The 23,992-nt window shown below is 36.6% G+C and overlaps 2 protein-coding genes across 5 annotated transcripts in view; one reads left to right on the forward strand and one right to left on the reverse strand.

The window, feature by feature from the left end:
• Positions 1-21,670, reverse strand: part of LOC124309250 (protein bicaudal C homolog 1-B) — a 44,350-nt gene extending 22,680 nt beyond the window's left edge. For 2 of the 4 annotated variants that reach the window (XM_046773006.1, XM_046772741.1), the window contains exons 1-3: positions 17,492-17,964; positions 15,096-15,342; positions 10,085-10,128 (exon numbers count right to left, since the gene is read on the reverse strand). In XM_046773006.1, the coding sequence (XP_046628962.1) occupies positions 10,085-10,128; positions 15,096-15,312 (261 nt within the window). In that variant the 5' untranslated portion in view covers positions 15,313-15,342; positions 17,492-17,964. Of the gene's footprint in view, positions 1-10,084; positions 10,129-15,095; positions 15,343-17,491; positions 17,965-20,271; positions 20,293-21,334 lie in introns of those variants that run through there. The other 2 variants (XM_046772834.1, XM_046772924.1) reach the window with 2 other exon arrangements.
• A 110-nt stretch (positions 21,671-21,780) lies between these two features.
• Positions 21,781-23,841, forward strand: LOC124309472 (N6-adenosine-methyltransferase non-catalytic subunit). The gene is made up of 5 exons (XM_046773176.1): positions 21,781-21,975; positions 22,084-22,260; positions 22,497-22,814; positions 22,895-23,277; positions 23,380-23,841. Exons 1-5 carry the CDS (start codon positions 21,919-21,921, stop codon positions 23,615-23,617), a joined length of 1,173 nt encoding a protein of 390 aa, XP_046629132.1. The 5' UTR covers positions 21,781-21,918; the 3' UTR covers positions 23,618-23,841.
• The last annotated feature ends 151 nt before the right edge of the window (positions 23,842-23,992 follow it).

The following is a 23,992-nucleotide window of genomic DNA, read 5'->3' on the forward strand; positions in this document are numbered from 1 at the left end:
AATACGTATTTTAGTATCGTGTACTTTTCCAATTACGGTATATTTATATATACAGTTCAGAACGTTCTATTTTTGTATTTTTGTAAAATTTTTAGCAATACAACTTTACGGATACTCAACGTAAAACTGGTTCGTCATAAATTTAATAAAAACTATCGATATTTGGCCAACCAATTTCCGTAAGCTCCCTTCGAATTCATTTTCAATTCCTCGTACTAATACTGAACGAATCTAAAAAGTCAATACGGCAAACTTTTTTTTACGATTATTGCATACGGACGTGTGTTTAGATGTGAAACATATTTCAATGAATTATATAAGAACTCGAGGATTGTGACACTTTGCGAAATTAAGGATAAATTGAAAAAACCGTGCTAAAAATTCCTAGTTTATTTGTCAATCTTGTCTGCTACAGGTATAAAATAATGAAGTTACGAATCGATGGGTATTCAAAAATATGATCACAATTTATTTAATGACGACGAAAACTAATTTATTGACATTCGAGCTTGAGCACAGAAATATTTTTCTAAAGTTATTTTGTTACATAAAAGTTTGCACACACCATTCATATCCATGTACAAACGTGCTTGTTGCGTGGATAGAATATCTTTTACAGAGACTAGGACATCCTTTCCACATATGTTAAACCCCTGCATCTTGCCCACTCTATTTATAATATCTCTACGGATGCACAGCTCTGATCGAAGAAATGCTTCTTTTATGGAATTTAAAAAAATGTCTCGCGAACGAGATTTAAAATTTCTAGCTTCCGATTTAATCGAATTTTGATTTTTCGTAGAATAAGCTTAGTTTTATTCAGCTCAGTCGGAGCACCGTTCATTTTCCCTGACCGATCGAAAGATTCCCTGACTCTTCCTGATTTCCTATCTACTATCTATAGCTGCAAAGTACCTGTTTTCCAAATCGTCATGGCCAGGGAATAATTTAGCCAATAACCTCAACGGACTGCCATGCCGATAAAACGGGCGGATAAGGCGTTCGATAGAGACTCTGTTGCTTTATAAATGATGACGTGACGAACTGTAAAAGTTTTTCGGATAGACGAAAACGCGGCGCACTTCAGCGATAACGACAATTTTCCATAAAGCACGGTGTCGAGTAATGGAGAACCAACGACTCGTCGGAAATAAAGGTACACGTCATAGAATTTAAAAAGAGCAGACACGTCTTCTAACTTCATTTAGACTGTAGATGTATTGGTCAATGAAATTAAAACGAGATGAAAATCGCTTCGATGATATTACATTATTCGCAGCCACTTTGACGAATCGACGGAAAATACAAAAATTCGCCCTATTCTCTGCAGCTGCAGCGTATTTTCTTCCCAATGCATCGATAACGATAAAGTCGGATTAATTTTCTTATGCAATTGAATTCAATCTTCCTTAAAAACGTTTGCATGCAAACAATTTTAATTATATCACTTCAGACGTTTATTTGTACAGAGAAAGAATTTCTTGATTTTACCAAACATGTCGATAAAATATGGCGAAAGGAATGTTTTCTTATTCTAAGAAATGTCATTCGATTCAACGAAAAATTTAATCATCGAAATGCTGACTTGGCTCTGGAAAAATGAAGGAATTTGGCAAGTTTTTCATTACGACCTGAAGCTTGCCGTTATAAAATACACGATATAACAAGGTTTTCCATCCATTTTGTCTGTCGCTTAGTAAGTACCGTCTTATCGGTCACTCTACTTTTCAAGATAACGTATCGAACGCAAAATTCACGCGTTCAGGAACCATAAAATCGTCAGTTAAAATCGTAACAGAGTCACATCGGCCATGCAAAATTTGATAAACTTCAGGCGAGTTGTAATCAACGCTCGCAGCGAATGATATAATTAAATTCATACGTCAACGGCTTAAAAACGTACCTGACCTAATCTATACGGAATTTGCTTGTAGTAATATACATATTATATGTAACGATATCCGGTTAAACAGTGCTTGATGTACCTGTATGATGCGATAAGAATGGTTTAGTCCAGTGTGTGGGATATTTCCGGTTTCTTGCCATTCGCTTCTCACGTTACAGATACAGGATACAAGTTTTTACCTGCGCGTAATAAATCAGTGACACATTTTGGCGTCGCGATGGTGTGTAATAAAAGAAATAGGAACAAAAGTATATGTCGTGAATAAATCGCACACGCCGAAATTTCTTTATTCCCAATCATAATCGTGACAAAACCCGCGAGAGGGTTTTGTACCTTCTATGCCTGTATATAACGTCAGCGTTATAACGGTGCGTTTCTAAATTCAGGTACCTGACGTAACAGACAAGTTCGTGAAAATTTTTTTATAGCAAATACATTCTGATCGAAAGCTTTGCAAATACGCTGCGAATACCGTTTATTTTTTATCGATTATCGGGTCGTACGAATATCGATATCAATCAATATGCGACGGTGTATTTAAAGTTCCGTTAAATTGGTACAAATAAATTTCTAGCAGACTTACGATTAAATAAGGAAGAAAGAAATTGGCGAACGATAAGTACGAAGACGAAATGACAAAAGGATAAATAAAAAATGCGCACAATTCGATGAACTGAATAAGATAATCGTTTTAAAAATTGTTTTCAATTCTTTCACCAAGTAAGAAACGTTTCAGGACAAATTAGGTTACGTGCAGCAGTCAAGTGAAGCGAAAAGTGACGGTTACAAAGAGACGACGGTTCAAAGTTCTGTACGATAAGATGAAATTCCTACACATAAGTGGTGTCGATTCTTTCACTTAAAATTTTCCATTTTACACATAACAAATTTACAGGCTACTCGATGAAAAATTCACTCGTCAAAAGTCCTCGCGTCGAAACTTTACTTGCCACTGTACATTACAAAAGATCATTTATTTTTGCGATGTGATATCGCGTTGTGGAATTTTTACAAAGCAAGCAAAGCCCAGGCTGCAAATTTTGACAGGCGGTTTCAAGATGAAAATATATAGTAGATAAATATAAGCCAAGATTGTTATTCGGTCAAAATACGCGTCTCTGTAAGTGGTAAATATTAATTATTTTTTATTCGCAAATTATCTGTACTGTAAGTTGGTTTCTCGCATTAACGATCGTCACGTTACCGACACAATCTGCAAGTAGGTATAGTATATTGTTAAAAATTTGACTGATTAACGCATATATTATTTGCAGCAAAAAGAGAGCGAGCCTCTGCAAGTCTCTAAATGATAACAATTGTGTTGCATTCTTAAGGGAAAAAAAAAAAAACATTGCCTACATAACGTATATATAGACACAATGTGTACCCAAAGCACAGGCAGAACAAACGTTGTACCAAGGAGAACAGAGTATACATTACAAAATGGTATATATAATTTTACAGCTTGTGAGGCTCTTTTTAAAAATATCCTTCCAAATGCAAGTCGCGTGGGCGGTCGTACGACGATTGACGATCCGAATGTTGAAAATTACTTTAAAAACAAGAAGAAGGAAAGATTCGGTGGAAAAAAAAACGTGAAAAGAAATTTTTCTTTTTCTTTCAATAAAAAAAAAAAAAAAAAAAAAATGGTTGACATTGCAAACGCATCGGCATTTGCTGTATTGCAATTGCAATAATATTTACTGTTATTGCAAGTATACCCATAACACGGGTCTTCCGGCGTAAAGAAAGAAACTCGAACTCGTGCCATTTTATAAAATTTACATATATTAGGGTGTTGCACGCAGAAATAATCTGCGAATTTCCATCGTGGCAACTTCTGAAAAGTTTTTTTTTTTTTTTGAGACGAAAGAAAGATTCTCTCTGAGGTTGAAGGCCACTTTAGACGCAACGTAGAACGCTCATCTTTGGAGAGAATCTTTATTTTTTTTATTTTTTTTTTTTCGCAACACCCTAGTATATTACATATATATACAATAATGCTTCAGTAAATTATTCAATCGCAAAACACAGTTTTTAATACGTAAAAATTGCAATTTTTCACTTTTTTTTAATTGTATATCGTATACGATAGATCAACATCCACATATCAAATGAAAGCTCGTCTCTGTATTTGATTTTTCGGACGTTGATGAACACGCGGCGATTTGAATGCGAAATATGTACTACAGTTTGACGTCACAAGGACCCCGCATCGTGTATAACCAACTTAGGTCATATTAATATGTTCGAGAAGAGAACAATAAAAAAAAACGAAAAAGGAGAGAATTAAAAAAAAGGAAATCACTACACGAACTCGATTATTTGTTCTAAAAAAAAAAACTAAGTTCACGAATGATTAAACGTGAAAAATTTTCATGCTGTAATGATAGGAATCTACGTAACACGTGTATCGGAATGTTTCTGTAAAAAATGAATTGCAATTTTCCAACATGGCAACCCCTGAAAAGTTTGTTTGGGTTGAAAGAAAGTGTCTGGGAAAAAATGAGCGTCTACGTAATGTGCAAGATCGTATTACAAAATAATCAATTATTTTCTCCCGATCACTTCAATATGATCAATTAATTTTCAAACTCGATTAATCGCCGACTCGATCGTTTTTCCTCGCAATCGGTTTTTGTTTTCTATTCCCATGAACGACGAAATCAAATATCAATGCGATCGCAATGTCAATTACTATCATTTCCTGACTTACTAATTACCTGTTCGATATAATAAGCGAAAGATAAATGAATATTTTTATCTGAAATTGAGAAACATGTCGAATGAAACTACAAATTATCAAAAAAACTTTTCCTTTATTAAGCCTACATACTGAAATTTAAGAAATTTTGGTTTCAAATGTATCGGTTCAAAAAAATATGAAACAAGCGATTAATGGATTAATTTTTGTCGATTCAATCGAGTCGTGTTCGATTATTTTTTTGGACCCGACTAATCAATGCATCGATTATTTTTAGCTCAGTGGTCATCGCTCACATTGCAGCTGTGTATGTACAGAACTCTTGTACAACCTGATCCGAGTGTATTATAGGATAAACATGTAGGTAAAACACGTCAACGTATTCATGTATACATTACACACGCGGTATGTATATGTATACAGTACGATAGAGCCGCGCGCGTTGCCAGGCATCGTCTTTTGCGCACGGAAAATTTGACGGAAATTTACCAAGTATAACTACACACGGTATATAGTTATTTCTCGTCGTATGATTAATTAATTATTCACCTACGCATGGATAAAGTGCACATGTATAGGTATTAGCAGCTCCGTCGTCTGTTTTTTTTTTCTTTTCGTAAAACCAATAAGTATCGGTTAGCCTGATATTACGTCACAGCGTGAGTATCGCCAATTTGTAAATGTATGTATAATATGTATGTGTATAATGTTATAATACCTATAGACGTATTAATTGTGTTGTAAGTTAATAACTTGTAGTCGGAAAGTAAAAATAACGTGTTAATTAATTTCGAAATCTATTATACTTGCATATACGCATGTCTATGCATATACTTTTCACGAAATTCACTGCCTCGCGTAAAGCCTAGCCGTCTAGAAATTGGAATTCGGCATTTTTTCCATATTTGGTATCGATAGGTCAGAGGTACGCATCGCACCTTAAACCAGCTGCCGCCAACGATCGGCTATTTGCAAGGTACTTAAAATTCACTCGCGTGTGACGATGAACTAATGTAAATGTGTAGAAAAAAAAACACCTAAGCTTAATTATAGAAAATAACTAAATATCCATCGTATACTGTAAATATACGTATACCGTCAACAGATGTATCAGATAAGATTTGCTCCGTTTAATATAAGATGGGTAATAAAGTTATACGTATGTGTATATACATGTATAATATACTTAAGATTCAGAAACGATTAATTTTTCGACTGCAAATACTGAATCCGAATTGAACGACCTGAAGATAATACGGCGACAAATGTTTAATTTTTTTCAATCATTCATTCATTCGTTCACTCATTTTTACTTTTCGTTCCACTTGAAATAGTGACAAACGTCAATCGGCGAAAAGTGGACAGCCGTTAACGCTTCCGAATTTAAAATGATAAAGAGGCATTTCATTCTGCGGAAAACGAGTCGAACGAGCCGCAATGTCTCGTAACGTGACGTCATTTGCTGACATCATATATTAACATAAATATATATATATTAAGGACGTAAAGATATCGCAAGTGCATTCGATTTTTTCCCCGTACGTCTAAACCATAATTATTATCCTATTTTCGAAAATTTTGTCCTCTTCTTTTTTTGTTTTCTCTCCTACTTCAACATTCGGCAAGGAAACGGTTTCCCTACCAAGGAAAAGAAAAGAAAGAAAAACGAAGACGAAGCAGAACTAATAAAGAGGTTAAATCGTAAAGATATTCATCTATAATATTTTCATTGTGAATTTTCACCAAAACGTGATTGAAAATTCATACCATTACACAGGTATAGAATCAAAAAACTGCACAGATTTTTTTCATACTGTTTCTTTTAGATTTTTGTTCACTGAAACCGGGTGAAATACTAAAAAAAAAATTGATAAAGCCAGGTTTTTTCTTGAACTCATTTAATATGCATTAGAGTGAAACTCGAGAATAAATAGAAACAGGGAAACAGAAAATAAAAAGCGGAAGCGTGTTCGGAGAAATATCAAAGAGAAGAAGTGAATGTTTAATAGAGAAAAAGAATGAACACGGAATGTTAAATACATTTCATGAAGAAAGTGCTTGTTTAGTTTTATAAGAAATATTGTTTAGTTCGTTGTAATGAAATGGTGTTTTTTTTTTTATTGTTTTTGTGTTTTTTTTTTTTTTTTTTTTTTTTTGCAAACACCTTGTATTTTGAAAAAATACCATACACGATGGAGGGAAACGGAAGTAATTTTTAGATTCAGCAAAATCGAAAACGTAATATTTACCATCAACATGCCATGCAGCTGAAATAAAATATTTTTTTGCAGACCTGTGTTATCCGTACGACTGCCCTAATTATTACTTTTAGTGGCGAAAAAAGATTTGAGGAGCCATTAGTAGGCAAGTAAAATAGCAACGTCAGCTTCCGACATTCTGGTGGTTTGTGCAGGCACATATCTGACTATACTTTTATATCGCGGAGTCGCAAGTGAGCGGTGAAAAACGAATATGAGTTAAATCATCTGCCACAGAAACTCAAATACGATCACTCTCTACACGATTAAGAATTTCAAATTGTCGTGCAAAAGGAAACGCCTAATTCTCTGCCGACTCTCGTTCTTCCTCATTTTTTTCTTCAACGTTCATCAATCGACTTTATGCAGAATTAGAAGCGATGCATACATCAATCTCCACGCGTTTCAAATCATGGGTACAATCAGTTATCGACGTCTCAAATATACGCACAAATACATACATCACAGATGTCTGCGTATATAAGACATTGAAAATTGTTCGTTTTAATTGGTAACATTATATTATACTCGGTTACGTCAAAAACTCGATCTCATAATGCGGTTCGGTAAGCGATCAAATTCCAAGCAGTACGGCATAAAAAAGTTGCCGAACTATCCGCAGGATCCGAATCGAAATCGCGAAGCATTCTTCTTCGCAACATGTTACAGTTCGAATTCGAACATGAAAAATTGAATAATCTCAAGTTGGACTTCAATATTGGACCGACATATTTTCGCACCGAAATTTCGGAACATATTGGATGTACGGTCAGGTCCAAAAATGATTGAAACAAACTCGTGGTAAGGTAAAGATGTAAGCAATATCACTGATTGTGAGACTATTCTAAAACAAGTGCTAAAACACTGAATTTTAACTATAAACACGTCATTACGTTAAAAAAAAGTTAGAAAAAAACGCATGTTCTACAATTTCTTCACCAAAAAATCCATATCGTTTTTTTAATTTTTACGAACAGTAAAAATATTGTATCTCTTGCCGACCGATGATAAGTTTCATTTGTACTTGTAGAGAATTCGAATAAAATCCAATGTTATCAATCAAAATTTAAAAAATTATCCAAGTTTTTTTCTCGAGAATTAACATTTCTCTGACAGTGTTAATGACAGTGACAAGATGTCAACAATTAAAGTTCAGTGTTTTAAAAATTTTCGTCCTTATCACAGGGACTTTTTTTTTAAACTAATAATAAAATTAGCCACGGTTGGACTTTTCCGACGTTTGTTTCGCCACATTTTTGTCCCTGACTGTATGTTTGAGTCATACAAACACTGACAACGAGTACAATACGATAGTCGAGTAACGATGATAAGGCAGCAGTCGATTCCCCTTGAATATTATATCTTGCCAAAACTCTCAGTTGTCATATTATCTGCGAGTCGGTTTAAGCCACTTGATGCCAAGTCATGCCGTCATTAAGTATTCAACACCGATTACATGGTAATGCCCCAACATTTCTACGCCACTGTCTTAGTTGGCCATCGATGACGTAATTACGCAAAGTACGTCTGCATCGTGTCATGTGCGTAAACAGTGCAGTTACATCTCACGTATAGAAATCGTGTCCTGTACGCAATACTTATTATACACATACGCGTCTAGCAATAATTATCAAAATTATGATATTTATTAATTATCCTGCCACTCTCCCGTGTTTCTATTCAATTTCAATTCGTTCGATTAAACATCTTTCGAACAAAGTTAATTCTCACACGAGATACATGGAGAGAGAATTGATACCCATGATTAATTGTATTGTCAATAATTTACAATTATTGTTGTTAATTAACATTTCAAAGGTTAGTAGAACTTTTGAGTTTTCGTTGGTAACACAATTTTTTCTGGTCAATTTCCGCTTCAATATTTATTTTTCTTCCAGCGGTAATAAAATGTCACGAGTTCTCGAACAAGAAAATGGATGGGGAAACTTGTATCACCCCGCTACCTGTTATGAGGAAGTTGCGGTTTCGTTGGGAATTAATTATTACGCTTCCCTAATCGAGGCCACGTGGTATTCTCAGAATTAATATGACGTTTTATTCTCGGCAAATATACAATCGCGGTATTACCTTCGTCGTTGTTGAATTTCCCGCGTCATCCTTTAAAATATAAACATGTGCACAATACAACAATTGCGAACCTAACAATTTGCTGCGATGTAGAAAGCTGGATTGCGCGAAAATTTCACCGCATTGAAAATCTACTTGAAATTGTGCGAACGATGTTTAAGTCATTGGTATTATGCATATCTATAATTAATCTCGGAAAAAATTGAAAGGAAAAAAACCACAGCAAATAAGGAGGTTGAAGTTAGTAATGTTGTCGTAACGAAACGTTGGGGAAACAATCACCATTTTCTTAATTTTACAATAATTTTGATGGAACTAAGTTTTCGAAATACGAGTGTGTTCTTTTAATTACGGTTTACCGAAATTCAGGCAGTTCCAAAATCGTAAAACAACGATTTACTTCAGCATGAATCATCGCGATAACACTAAATTGGCATTAAGGTAATTTAGTAGTTCTACCTGTACCGACCTAACAAACTTAACCTTTTTCTTTCTATCCTACTGAATTCTTACTAAATGAGTAACTACCCTAAATGCCGCTAACAAAGAGCGATTCATCGTCGAAATTTGAAACCTTTCCGTTCCTTTGTTTACTGAATATAGGAAGAAATGGGGTGAGTTTACTCGGTCGGTAAAGGTAGAAGTACCGTACGACCTCCAATGAGTATTTAAAGTTTACAAATTTACAACCCACTTAAGCTCATATAAAGAACAGATTGTATTATCCGGGATCAATGTTTCTAGTAGAGGTGTGCATTTGTCATTCGGATTTAGGAGCATGTAACACAATGGGAATTTCCTTAAAGTGTCACGTGACTTAGGTACCCTGTTCGCTTCAGGGAAATATGAATATGTAATTTGATATGTATGCAAAGTTCATAGTGTAACGGAATGTGAAAGTATAGTCGTAAATGTAAACAGATTCGTAGAACATAAAATTTGCAATATTGGTCATCAACGCGTACTTGATATTTACCGTATTCCGCAATCGCTGATCGCTTATCGCCCTCGAATAAATCCATATAAATAAACGAACATTATGTAATCTATACACGTTGTGTTTCAATTTTGTGTATTCTTTTCTTTTCATCGTCATCAGGTGAGAAATTTTCAACAAATTTGACTCACCTTGTGAAAAAAAGTGTCAGCTGGTTCCGGTGCTTCATTGTCACCTGAAAACAAAAAAAAAAAAAAAAAAATCAAAATAACACATGGTCACTTAGATTCCCATAACTTCATTGTAAATATTCTCTTCGTACACTGTATATACAAATCTTGATTGCAGAACGTTTCGGTAAGGTCAAAAGCCATACAGGAAAAATACCTCGCGAAATTCTACATATATAAGATGTACGGATATGTTATACATAGGAAAATTTTTTTTCTGCTGCGTGATCAAGCGTTCTCTTTTAACAGTTTCCTAAAATCATTGAATACGGTTATTTTTAAACTAAGAGAAGCAGCCTTATAGCGGGACTCTCGGAGAGTTGAAGTTTATATTACAGGAATACGAAATGACAGTGTGGGCAAGAAACTCGGAGATCCTGCTTGATATTTGGAAACTAAATTCACCGCTAGATATTTATCATGCATACTTGGAATGGTTTGCCAATCGATTTCATCAACATTTTTCTCTCCGTTTCACACGACTATAGTCACAATAATTGATAACACAAATTCCAAGTCACTTCGATTAGAATTAAAAATTATTTCCAAGTTTTTAAATATAATTCGTTTGAAAGAAAAAAGTGAAATAAAATAACAAAACGCAAAAGAGCGACAGAAGTTCAAACGCAGGTTGAAAGTATGCGGTACGAGAAACATATGAGGAAATATTTTTTCTAAGCATATTTTAGCAGCGTGAAAGTTGATATAAAAGTTTGTGCAACTCGTTTGGCCTGTGATTTTGGAACATTACTCTGTAATAATTCACGTGATGTTGCAATATATACCAGCATAGCGGTACATCGTAATTACTACTTTCGATTACCGCAGGTGAATTTGCTTTTGTTAATAAAACGAAGAAAGAAAGAAAAAGGCCTCGAGCTACGCGCGAATATTAACGACGTCTAGGTAAAACGAGGTGAATAAAAAATGAAGAAAGAAACCGCGAAATTTCACAATCAATCGAGTAAAAATACAAGAGAAACGTCTAAACGCATAATATACATAGATATACGACAAGCTGCACGACGTGCTCGCATAACTCATGATTTTTTTTTCAACACTGTGCGTATGTTTGGATTAGCTACCAAGCGTCTGTTATTCAACGTAACGCCTGTGGTCTAAAAATAATTCTTATCGCTCTGAGGCAACCTTCAACAATTTTATTTTACAACTTATTATCAAGTAAGTACGCATTCTGAAGTCCGGTTAGTTTGGTCTTGAAAAATTTTTGTCAAAATAATGCAACGCGAGTCTTAGTAATTATTGCAGGTAAGATAAATGCAGTTGAACTCTGACTAATTTATTAGTTTAAATGTTTCGATTAACATTTCTTGCCTCATTTTAGCGAGGCGTGCGGTTTAATTACCCACAGTGATAAAATTTGCCGTAATTGTCTAACGGGAGAAAAATTTATCAATCATACAACGGATTTGAATTCGACGGTTCAACGGTTTTCGATTGTTATACGCAAATGTGTTTGTTTTCGCAGATTTGGTCAAGCACGATATATATTACAATATGTATATGTACGGAAATCGGTCTGCTCAACCGGTTATCAAAACACAATTCTTAGAAGCTAGAATTTCAACAACAGTTAGTCCACGGTCGAAGAAGACCGTGTTGTTCAACCTAGCTCCGAGATGTATAATGTACGTAAGATCCATGACGGTCTGTGACAGATTTCACGGCAAAGACTATGTACACAAAGCTCCCCTGTCATCTGCTCACGTGTTCGGCTATTACACATATCTGACGACACGTGATTTCTCACATAAAAACCGAATTAAACATGCGAAATTCCTTCTCCGATTGCTCCTCAATTGTCGAAAAAAGAGATGGGAAATTTGGACAAAAACTGTAATATAGAGCAGATTTCTCTGCAGACGAAACGGCAAAGATTCATTCTGTTCATTTGATCGTAGATAGACTGTTCTTGGACACTTTGTTTTGTCAGTGAGTCAATTTCGAAGAATAGAAAAGTTGTAGACAAGTACAGTAATTATTCCCCAAGAAACTTGGCTTCTCAGAGCTTATATGATCCTATTTGTCTGCATGCAGATTCGACGTATACTTTGAAAAACAAATTTTGCAATATTTTGCCGCAGGAATTGAAAAATGAAATCAAACGGTGGAAAGATGTAGTAAGATTAAAGTGAATAAAATATAGTCGTAGTGTCGAATTGGCAGAAGCACGAAATTCTGTATCATAGGATTTTAAGGGGGTACCCTGGCTGATTTCGACGTTCAGGTATATATCTCCAAATATCGAAGTTCACGTATCTGAAAATCTAAAAAGGATTAAACAGCCCCATTTGTTACATAATTATAAAACAAAAACACATATTTTCATTTGACGCAGAAATAAAGAAATGGCACAGATTCTACGACATCGCAATAGTGAATTCGTAGATTTCACGCCATTAACCTACTTATGTGTTAAATGAAAATGTGTTGGAGTGTTTTTGTTCAGAATTGTGTATAGAATGGAATAGTTGAAACCTTTTCCGCGTTTGAGATACGTGGAATTTGATATTTGGCGATATATACGCGAATATTGAAATCGACGTGGTCACCTTCTTAAAACGTAGAAAATTGGACGACAGAAAATACATAAAATGTAGATAAATAAAGTACACGGGGAAAGCAATATGTAGAATATTTGGATTTTCTTATATTTTTGAATGCCGTGAAGCAGCTTTCCGTACCTTTGACCGTTCTATTCTTTCGATCTTCCTAACCTTTCATCCCCACCCAACGAAATCTGAAATTTGACCGATTCTCGTACACGCGAGTTTATCCAAGAACTTTATACGCGGTAGATTCGCTTCACGAGGTGACGTAATTCAAAAATATTCCTATCAAGTTTCAAAGGTCTTTGAAAAGACGTTAGAATAATTTATAGATTGCAGCTTGCGTGATGTAAAAGAATTATCCGAAAACCTCTCCGCGGGCTAGAAAATAATATCACATCTTTTTCTCCGAGTAGATACAAAACGGTTTCGAATAGCAGGTATTCAATAATTACGACATGTTTGACACTTGACTTTAATTTTATCGTAACATTGCCGTCTGCCTTTGAATGTGCTACCGCAATGAATCTACGTACGTAAATTTTACTAAATACATATAAATCACATATTCTATTACCTCTGTGCAGCTGTCACCCCATTTTGAAAATAATGATTTTCCTCAGAAATTTCTGAAATCTTCTCAGAGTTCCAGAGTTCCTGATGATTTTCAAAAATAGTTCCGGCCAATAAGGATTCAGAAAATCAGTTTCAAATAATGAGGTGCCAACTTCACGGAGCACCTCATTTTCGGAAAAATAGTTCTGAATAGTACTCGAATAGTTCTACAGTTCTACGCCCATGTAAGAAATAGTTCTGGTACAGCTATGAAAATATAAAATAATAAGAACAAATTGCTAGCACCCCATTATTTAAAAACCGCAATTTTTTTTTTCGAGTTCCACGAAGATTTGAAAGAGTTCTAGAGTTTCCGCTAATTGAATTTTTTTTTATTTTTTTGTTTCGTTATTGAGATCTTGAACAAAATATTCGATTCAATAAAAACCGTGAAAGTTCTACAGGATTTTGAAAATTTAAAAACTTTGACACCAAGTTTTTTCAGATTTCTAGGTAGCTGAGCAAAAGTTCTGATGATCATTTAAACAACTCTTCTCGATTTGATTGAAAAATGAAACAGTTCTAAAAGATTGTAAACCTTCTCGCTTTCGATCGCATCGAAAGAATTCATTTGAATTATCGTTACAACTCTCACTGGATTATCCAGAACTCTGATCAGAATTTCTGTAGCTTTCAAAAACCTTTCGACCGCGGGACTTAGTTATTTGAATGATCGTCAGAACTCTCGACTGTCTACCCAGAGCTCACATTAGAACTTCGCTAACGAAGCAAAATAAAAAAAATGTCGGGGTGCTAGCATATTTTTTTAACTTTCATAGTGGTAAGCAATCAGAACTATTTCTCATATGGGCATAGACCTGTAGAACTATTCTAATACTATCCAGAACTCTCCTAAAACACATTTTTCCAAAAATGATTTGCCCGTGAAGTGAGCACTCCACTTTTTGAAACTGATTTTTTCACCCCTTATTGACCGGAACTATTTTTGAAAATGATCAAAAAACTCTAGTACTCTATGAAATTCCAGAACTTAAAAAAAAAAAACCACAATTTTTCCAAAATAAGATGCCAACTTCACAGAGGTCCCGCAATTACTGCAAGGGGTCTCACTAATCAATCGAGTGTCAGATTACACTCAGATTGTAAGTAAACACAGGTGCAGATTAAAAGTGTGCTTATGGCACAAAGTAACGAAAGAGAAGATTAGCGAATTTACTCATACATATGGAAATACAGCAACCTGTTTTGAACTTTCAAAGTTATCGGAAATTTCCATCACGATACAAAAAATACCTAATAACGAGTCGTCTGAATTAATTGTTTTGATTTCAGTAGGAAGTCGATTATCGCCGTGGTTTTACATACTCAATTAATTTGACTTTGATAAAAATATCTCACACGGTGTACAAGATTAGAATGGTTTAGGTAGGTGATTAGATTATACACATGCTAACCGAATATATATATATAAAATAGCGATACCAGCTATCTTTTGTTGTTGCATAACTACTTTATCTTCTTCATGGCTATATTGAAATAAAAATCTCGGACGCATATACGCATATTTTCAAAACGTATGCATTAACGTATGGAAATATACGTACAACACCAGATAATTAGAAAGAATTTTCTATTAATGTCGGCCGATTAAAAAATAACAACAACGAGAAAAAGGTATCGACGAATTGAGACGAATCTTTGCATTTAGCCAAAAATCCAACAAATAAATTATCGTCTCTGATTAAATATTTCAATACAAGGCAAAGCACCCGCAATGTAACCGCAGCAATTATTGTTCATAACTCGATAATGACTCAATTACTCACCCAGAAGCATGTGTTCCAGCTTCCGACGATCAACCCGAAACCTGTCCTGATGAAGATCATCGGGATCAAGGATACCCAGGACCGCGACAAGGTCCCTCAATTCCTCGCGGCTGTCGAATCCCGACTTGCCGGAAACGCTGGTCGTCCCCGTGCCTTCCGATGTTTCCGACATTGTCTCCGCTGCCCGTGAACCTCTCGTCAATTCCTCCGGCCTCATCTTTCCACTCGATGAAATCCCTTCGTTGACCTGTATTGACCACGTTTTTAAACTTCGAACCCTTGATTTGCACATTTTAATTTTTAACATACGAGCTGGCCGCGATTGTTTGAGATTTCAGAGTTCTTTCTGAGGGGCACGACGAATTTCACCCATCGAGTTAATTCAAAATGCCACGTAAAAATTTGCGACGTTTCGAAGAAATCATTGAAAAGATGACGATATAAAATTTTGAAACAGTGAAAATGAAGAGCCGCGTGGCATTTCAAGAATCCGTCAATATACGATTAGGAAGAAAAAGTTTTTATGTTTATTAAATTTTGGAAAATTCCGGGTAACTGTTATTCAAAATACGATTTGCAATTTTTATATTTCACGAATTTGAGAATTTAGGAATTCGGAAGGAAACTCAGATGTTTTAAATAAGTCTAAACGATTTGTAACGAAATTGATACACAATCAAAAATATAAGACGCGTGGTGCAGTTTTGTATAAAAGTAAAAAATGTCAAGCTTTATCGACTTGTTCACGGTTGGAAAAAGTGGTAAACACGATTTTTATTCTCTTTTTTTTCTCATCTCGAGGTGTTGGGAAAAAATTTCGAAGAGTAAAGGTACGACCTAACGAAACTTTAATAACAGAGGTCGTTCGATGACTAGCTGCAAGATTCGTTCCCACGTTTTTCTACGACAATGAGAGTCGAGTCTGCCGCTATGCTACGTGTACACACGTATTACACGTATACCTGTTTATTGTAGGAACAGATGTAAGATTCGCGAGAGAGGCACGAGAGTGGAAGTCACGGCCGATACGATTCTTGCTAAACAAAACAAGAGGGATCGAAGAGCGGGGAAAAAATAGGAAAAGAAAATAGGTACAAGATGAAAAAAAAAGAACAAAAAATCACTCCAACATTAACACCGAACGCATATTGTAATATAGTTATACGTTCATAGAATGTTGTAACAATACGATTGAAAGGGTTCATTAATTCGGCGATAAACACGTTAAATATGAATATAAGCGGCTATTTGTTATATTACGTTTACTTTCAGATATGTTCTTCTGTAGTTTGAATCTCTGTACACAGTTATACGTCTTATAGAAAGATTTTCGCGCGACGATCATTTGCATAAACAATTTGTATTTATGTGTATATAATGTATAAATGCAGTTACATGAGCATGGCTGATTTAACATGCACGCAGGTGGTTACGGCGTGATTATCGAGAAGAAGTTGATCGCGAAACACGTACGATTATATTTAGGACATGTTATTTTTGGCACAACATCTGCCAACAACTCTCACACCATCGGGTGTCCTGGGATCGTTAATTGTGCGTGATTTTAACCCACAGGAAGGAATTTTAACCTAAAGAATTCCCCTCGAACGTAACGTGGATCTAGATTACTGCTAGACGACTGCAGTTATCGGTAAAAATAATATTTGACGAGCCGTTTGGATAATATAAGAAGCGTGTGCGTTTAAATTCTTATAATCGATTGTCGGATTGGGATTGGGGGCGAAGAGGAGGGAGGGGGGGGGGGGGACGGAATATGAAATGAAATACAAATTTTCCAAGTGCATCGAGGTAATTTTAAACCACGTATTACGTAAACATATCGATACGATCGATGATTACGATCGCCAAGGACACTCTCGGGGAGGAATAGACAAGAGAAATTTACCTGTTGACCATAATTCCCTATTCGACTGCGGTTAATCGGATTAAATTTTGACTTTCGAACACAATGTATAGCGTGCCGCTCCGCGAATAACAAAATTAGCTAATAATGATGATAATCATATAGATGAGAACCGTTCTCATGTTCAAACAATCGAGAAACTTCATCAGATATAATCTGCAGATATCGGGGTTGTGAAAAAAAAAAAAAGAAATAGAAAAAAGAAGCTATACAATATGCACATCATGCGACAATTTCCATACACCAAGTTTATCGAATCTCAACGAGAAGACATGAGAAAATAAGACCGCGTATAATTGAACCAAGTTATTGTATAGCGAAAAAATAAGTTACAACAACGTTAGTACCAGTTTCGATGTCTTCACCCGTTCGCTGCAGGAGTATATATCATCAAGAATTAACGGTATACGATTTAATCGTGAACGAGATGTAAATGAGGAGGGGTAAAGGAAATGTCAGAAATTTGAATAACCTTTTTTTAGTTGACAATGAGATAGGGTCGTCTCTCTTCTTGCAGTGGCAGGGACGATGCGCGAGGCATGCAGTCGTCCGAATCCGCGGCACTGACACTCGACTTTGCACGTGAGTCGTCGGCACAACCGTCAACCGAATCGCGGGAGAAGAGGCGAATAAACGAATCGAATGTAATTAAAAATAAAGAAAGAGCAAGTAAGAGAGCAAGAAAGAAAGAAGGCAGGCAGGCAGTTAGGCAATCAGTTCCCCGCGGCGAACGGCGATGCAGCCCTGCGGGTCCCGAGGTGTCACCTCAGCATCACCCGATCTCCGACCTCCCTCCTTTTTTTCTCTTACGCAGTTTTTTTTCTGCGCCGTCCCGCGCGTTATTCGCTAAATTCGAACGAATATTGAACGCTGTGGGAGAGCCGTGACACCGATACTCGCGACGCTTTCAACCCGACTGTCGTTCTCCGACTCTTCGCGCGTCTTGGAAGTTAAATCGACGAACCTAGGCTCGACGGAATTGCCGCTGGATAGGAGAGAGGAGAGGTGAGGAGAGGAGGGGAGGGGGGGAGGGGAGAGGTGGGCGGCGAACGCCGGATCGAATGACTCGCGTCGCGCAACGTGGTTCCTCTTGCCGGCGATTCTGGCTCTTATCGTTGTTCAACCTTTAAACGAGAGGCCGTTTACTTGGAAAACAAATCAATGATTACCATGGGTTAACATTGATTGAGAGTGATTTCTATCGACTTTTACCCAGAGGGCAATTTCGCTTAGATATCAGGTAACGATTAGCGATTGGTATACGTTTCAATGATTTCACGTGATTCCTAACAATTTCACTCGATTTCATGCGATTCCAATCGATTTCAGATATAATTTTAAACAACTTAAGGTGATATACGATTTCTGGTCGAAAACTAAAGGCTAATTTTCAACGATTTCTTATAAATCGCTTCGTGTAAAGTGGTTTACGATCTCAAGTAGTGACTATTTCCTATTGCTTCTACCTAATTTGCCTTTTATTTTCAATGACTTACGAGCGCTCTAGACAATTTTCAATAGAGCTACGACAAATCACTGGCCATTACCGTTATGTTTACACATATAACGCTGGGAAACCATTGGAAATCACTTAACGGTAAACCATGACAATAAACGAGATGGTACAGTATCATAAAGACGGAAATCAGTAAAATTTTAATGAATGGAAACAATTTGACGTCTACCCCAAGACTTACTGTATACATCGATTTCCAATGTTACCCCTCGTTTCCAATTATCTCTGAGCTTTCTGGGCGATTTTTAGCGATTTGTGCATTGAATCAGTTCAAATGGAATCACAAGAAATTACCGAAAATCACCTAGTCGTTGGGAGCTCATTGGAAATCAATGAAACTTAAGGAAAGCACATTTATGAGATAAAAATCAGCAAGTATAAGAATGTTAATGAAATGAAACCGCTTCGCCTTCATCGCAATACTTGCATCGATTTCCATATGATTTCCAACGCTTGTTTTTCGTTTCTTCAGCGCTATCCGCATGTGATTCCACACCAGGAGTCGCAATGATGTTCAATGACTTTGAGCTATCTCAATTTTTACGCCTCTCTATGTGAAAGGATATTTCAGTTATGTGACAGCGGTGAGAAGCAAGGTGATTCATTTCTCACCTTTGATCAACGATACGACGTTTAACAATTCAATACACTCGTTATCTATCAACCGATATACAACCTACCGCGCGGCGTAACAACACTTTTTACGTTTCCGGTTTCCGGCCGGCCACCCGAATTATATTCGTAGGCACAAAAGAACCTGGAAATATTCCTCAATTTTTCGTACACGAATTACGAAAAATATCTTTATGCCGTTTAAGGAAATTGCCGGTGAAGCGAAATTCAATACCTCTGTAATAGTTGACTTGATTACAAGATAGTCAAACATTGAGAATTCATCAAATTTCTATATATTTGTAGGATATAGTGATGTTCGTTAAGCAATTGAAGAAAAACAAATTGTCGTTAGACATCAATTGTTCATTTCAAATCAGATTAGGTTAGTTAAACATCTAATAGCTTCGTTTGATTTCGCTCCACGTCTGGGCTTATTTTCGTAGAAAAACTTATACATTTCACAGATTCACTGAAACGCTTCTTGTTTTGTCAAAAGTAAATTCAATGTTGTTCGTTGTTTTTTTTTTTTTTGTCCATCAAAACCAGTATCAGTGTAATCTTATGAAATTGAATATCTACCTATACCAACATGACAAGCCAAAGTGTCTCAAGCACGTTCGTGGAATTGTAGAGAAGGGTCATTTCAACACAAAATAAGCCATCGTGGAATGAAATCGAACGAAGCCGTCAGATTTCTTCTTCGCAGTAACGTTACTAACTTCATGCTCATGAGTAATTACGCTTTCGGTACCAGGATGGTGTTCCAGTCGGTATTTACCTCTTCCACCATATACCTTGTGAATTATTCTTATACTACACAAGGAAGAATTCGGGTTGGAATGAGTAACCGGGTCTTTTAAATAAAAACACGGCAGTTGCGCTGGCAAACTAGCAACGGACAACAACTTGCCGAGGCATAAAAACCCTCACGGAGTAGAGGGGAAAAGCCCGAGCAAGCCAATGAAAGATAGTGAATTTGTTCAACAAATCAAGTAAAATCCAAGTACGTGAAATGGCGCACAAACCACTGCAAGCCGGAGGCTTAATTTCCAACTTATGTTAAAATGTCACAATGAGAATGATCATTCGCTTAGCTAAAAAAATTAAGAGAGCTCTCTTACCTACAGGATGGGACAGCCCTTGGGATGTCGTAGCAATGTACGTCAATTGAAGAGGAATGTAAATGTCTTGGAACAAGTCGCGGCAGGTGCGGCGTCGGAATAACCGGGACCTCCACGAAACCAGTTAACAGAATTTGCAAATTCACAACACTAGAATGACAACACTGAGAAATCACCAGACTTGATATCTCTCCGTTCGCAAGAACCGTCCACTCCGATATCTTTATACCGTCTGGCCCGAGTCGAACGTTTTCCAAGTCCTGACCGTAGGCCACCCTTCTCCACACCGGTGCAAAGGAAGGCAACTCAAGCCTTTCCCGGAAGGTCCCAAATCCAGCCGCTTTCTGTCTGGGTTCCGTTACTCTCAAATAATTTTACAATTGTCCTTATTGACCAAATTGACACCGTCTTAGAATGTAAGGACTAAGCTTTATTAGACCCGTCGCGGTCAGTTTCAGACCCCTGCGGCCTTCTCCAAACCTGCCGATCGAACCATGGGGACCTCCATGCCACCATATCGAGCGCGCGAATATGCGATTATAAGACTCATAAGTAAGAAACGCAAGTGAAATGAAATGGACGAATGCAATAAAGCTAATTAAGAGGCGAAATCCCTTTGCCCTACACTTTACAACGTGGAAGCGCACTAGGCGCGACGACCTTGAGCGTGCGGGCGTTCGGTAGCGGTGAATTTTAAGGAGAAAATATCGAATGATTCAATTTCAGATGACAAGCAGTATACGTTATATACATAAATATCAAAAAATTGCGATTTATTTGAAAATGTATGGGAATATATAATAAACTTCGCAGTCATTACATTTATACCACTAATTTAGACAGTCAAAGTATAAGGACGAACAGTGTAAACTAAATCCACTTCGAAAATGATATTTCCGCAATTATGGAAATAACAGTTTGAAATGCATACACATACTTATACCGCACATCACATTACTGTTTATGACAGTCATTTTCCGCCCTGAAAGAAATACTAGAGGACGCCAATTATAATGCACTTACAATTCCATGCAACCATGCTTATTATAAAAGAGCGGCTTACCGTTTTTGAAGAGGTACGACATAGCCGCGCAGCATTTCGTCCCGTAAAACATATTCATTCATTTTACATCACATGTGTCGAGGTCCGACGAATTAATAAGCGCCCGTCACCAGACTTGATGTTATTTTTTCACTCTACTCGCCTAAACACATAATGAATTTGCGACTAGCGCTTTATTTATTATTACACTCGCGAGTTTGAATTGCACCGGAAGTAATTGCATTCTCACGATTCACCGCGGCGTTTGATAAATTACGCAATTCATTCGGAGGTTGACAGTTCCGAATGTAAAGAGCAGACGAAGGAGCGAACTTCGGACAACGGATCGCTGCACCCCGCATCAAACTGCATATGAAACTGAATTTACTGAACCCCCCGATGCAGTTCTGAGGTCCATTATATGTCATGCATTCTTGGAAATTAATCTAGTTCCGCTCTCCGGTAGACTCCGCCACTTGGCAGCACAACAGATTGCTTGTCAGCTTACGTATGGGTGTATTTTCGGCCACCTGCTACATGTCGACAATTTCGTGCCTCTGTTCAGTTTTACTTTAGACAATATTTAAAATAACAAGGAGTTTATAATGTTGCAGACACTTCGAGAGCGCTCTAAAAAGCGAAAGAAATTATTGGCTCAAACGGTGAGGACACACTTCTCGCTGATCAGTCAGTCTAAAATCGTGTTTCTGATTTTGAGGTTATGTCTGATGTAAACACGTTATAATTTGTAATATTTATGTTATTTTCAGCTTGGGGTTTCGAGCGTGGATGAGCTTAGACAAGTTTTGGGTACAGACATCAATGATGCACAAAGAAAACGTGAAAAAATGTCATCTGTCAAGTCGGATGACGACCTTAGAGAACAGAAGGATGACACAGTGTCAACCAACGAAATAGTCTATAAAGATTCTTCTACGTTTCTTAAAGTATGCAACCTCTTAATACTATCAGTTTTTTTTCCAGTGTTAGTAATTGAATAATGTTTAAACTAAACAAAAAAAAAAAAAAAAAAGCAACCCTCTTCGTGTACTTTTAGGAAAACGCTCAGAAATTTGTAGTAAACTATATTTCACCCACTCTTGCATAACTTTTGTATTAGGTGTAAAATCAGTTGTAACTTGGATTCGCATTCATACCAAATGATACCCTTTTCTTCAATCAGGGAACACAATCCTCAAATCCCCACAATGACTACTGCCAACACTTTATCGACACTGGACAACGCCCTCAGAATTTTATACGAGATGTAGGATTGGCGGATCGATTTGAAGAATATCCAAAGTTGCGAGAGCTTATTAAACTTAAGGATGACCTAATTTCAGACACTGCAACTCCCCCCATGTACCTGAAAACCGATCTCCTTGCTTACAATCTGAAAGAACTAAATTGTAAATTTGACGTTATTCTCATTGAGCCACCTCTTGAAGAATATCAAAGGACATGTGGAGCCACAAATGTACAACTTTGGAATTGGGATCAGGTTAGGCATGGTCGGTAATGAATTTTTAGTAAACCTGGTCAACGCACCTTTGACTAAGAGTCATAATAATTTTTTTCCAGATCATGGAGCTCGACATAGGCGAAGTAGCGGCAAGTCGTAGTTTTGTATTCCTCTGGTGTGGTAGTAGCGATGGATTAGACATGGGTAGATTTTGTTTAAGAAAGTGGGGCTTCAGAAGATGTGAAGACATTTGTTGGATACGTACGAATATAAATAATCCTGGACACAGTAAAAATTTAGATACTAAGGCAGTTTTGCAGAGAACAAAAGAGCATTGCCTAATGGGAATTAAAGGGACTGTACGAAGATCTACAGATGGTGATTTTATTCATGCAAACGTAGATATTGATCTGATTATATCTGAGGAACCTGAGTACGGATCTATCGAGAAACCTGTTGAAATTTTCCACATTATTGAACATTTCTGCCTAGGCAGAAGACGGTAAGTACCATGCAATTTCTAAAGATCTTCGTTAAACCCAAATCTCACTTCTTGTTGCTAGCAAATGAGATTATTATATCTTCCCCACTATTTCTTTAACAGATTGCATTTATTTGGGCGTGACAGTACGATCAGGCCAGGCTGGCTTACAGTGGGACCAGAATTGACTAATACGAATTTTAACACTGATCTGTACACTAGCTATTTTGCAACTAACCAGATCACAACTGGATGTACCGAAAGAATAGAAGCACTCAGACCCAAATCTCCACCACCGAAAGGAAAAGTCTCTGGCAGAGGGAGGGGTGGTTTTAATCGAGGTCGGGGGAGAGGCAGATAATCTGTAATTCGTAATAGATTACAAGTTTTTAACGATTATCGACTTGAACGCACAAAAATATTGCATGCCGAATACAAAAGAACAATTTTTTATCAATCATCCTATTTATGACAACATGCTACATCAACTGATAGTGATGCTGTTCAATAGTATTCTTTTTTGTTAGTTGTTTACAAATGCATACTGTACGTTTCTGAATCAATAAAGTGAATTTGAACCTCTCATATTGGATAATTGTGTTTTTTTTTTTTTTAGTAAGTAGGTATAATTGCATTACACAACCAAACTCTGTTTAACAGGGTTTGAAATATCTAAAAATGTGTATCAAGTCCTTTAAAGGGTATTAATCATCGTGAATTCAATATCCGGCTGTTG

Source organism: Neodiprion virginianus, chromosome 1 (assembly GCF_021901495.1).
Source record: "Neodiprion virginianus isolate iyNeoVirg1 chromosome 1, iyNeoVirg1.1, whole genome shotgun sequence".
Classification (NCBI taxonomy): domain Eukaryota; kingdom Metazoa; phylum Arthropoda; class Insecta; order Hymenoptera; family Diprionidae; genus Neodiprion; species Neodiprion virginianus.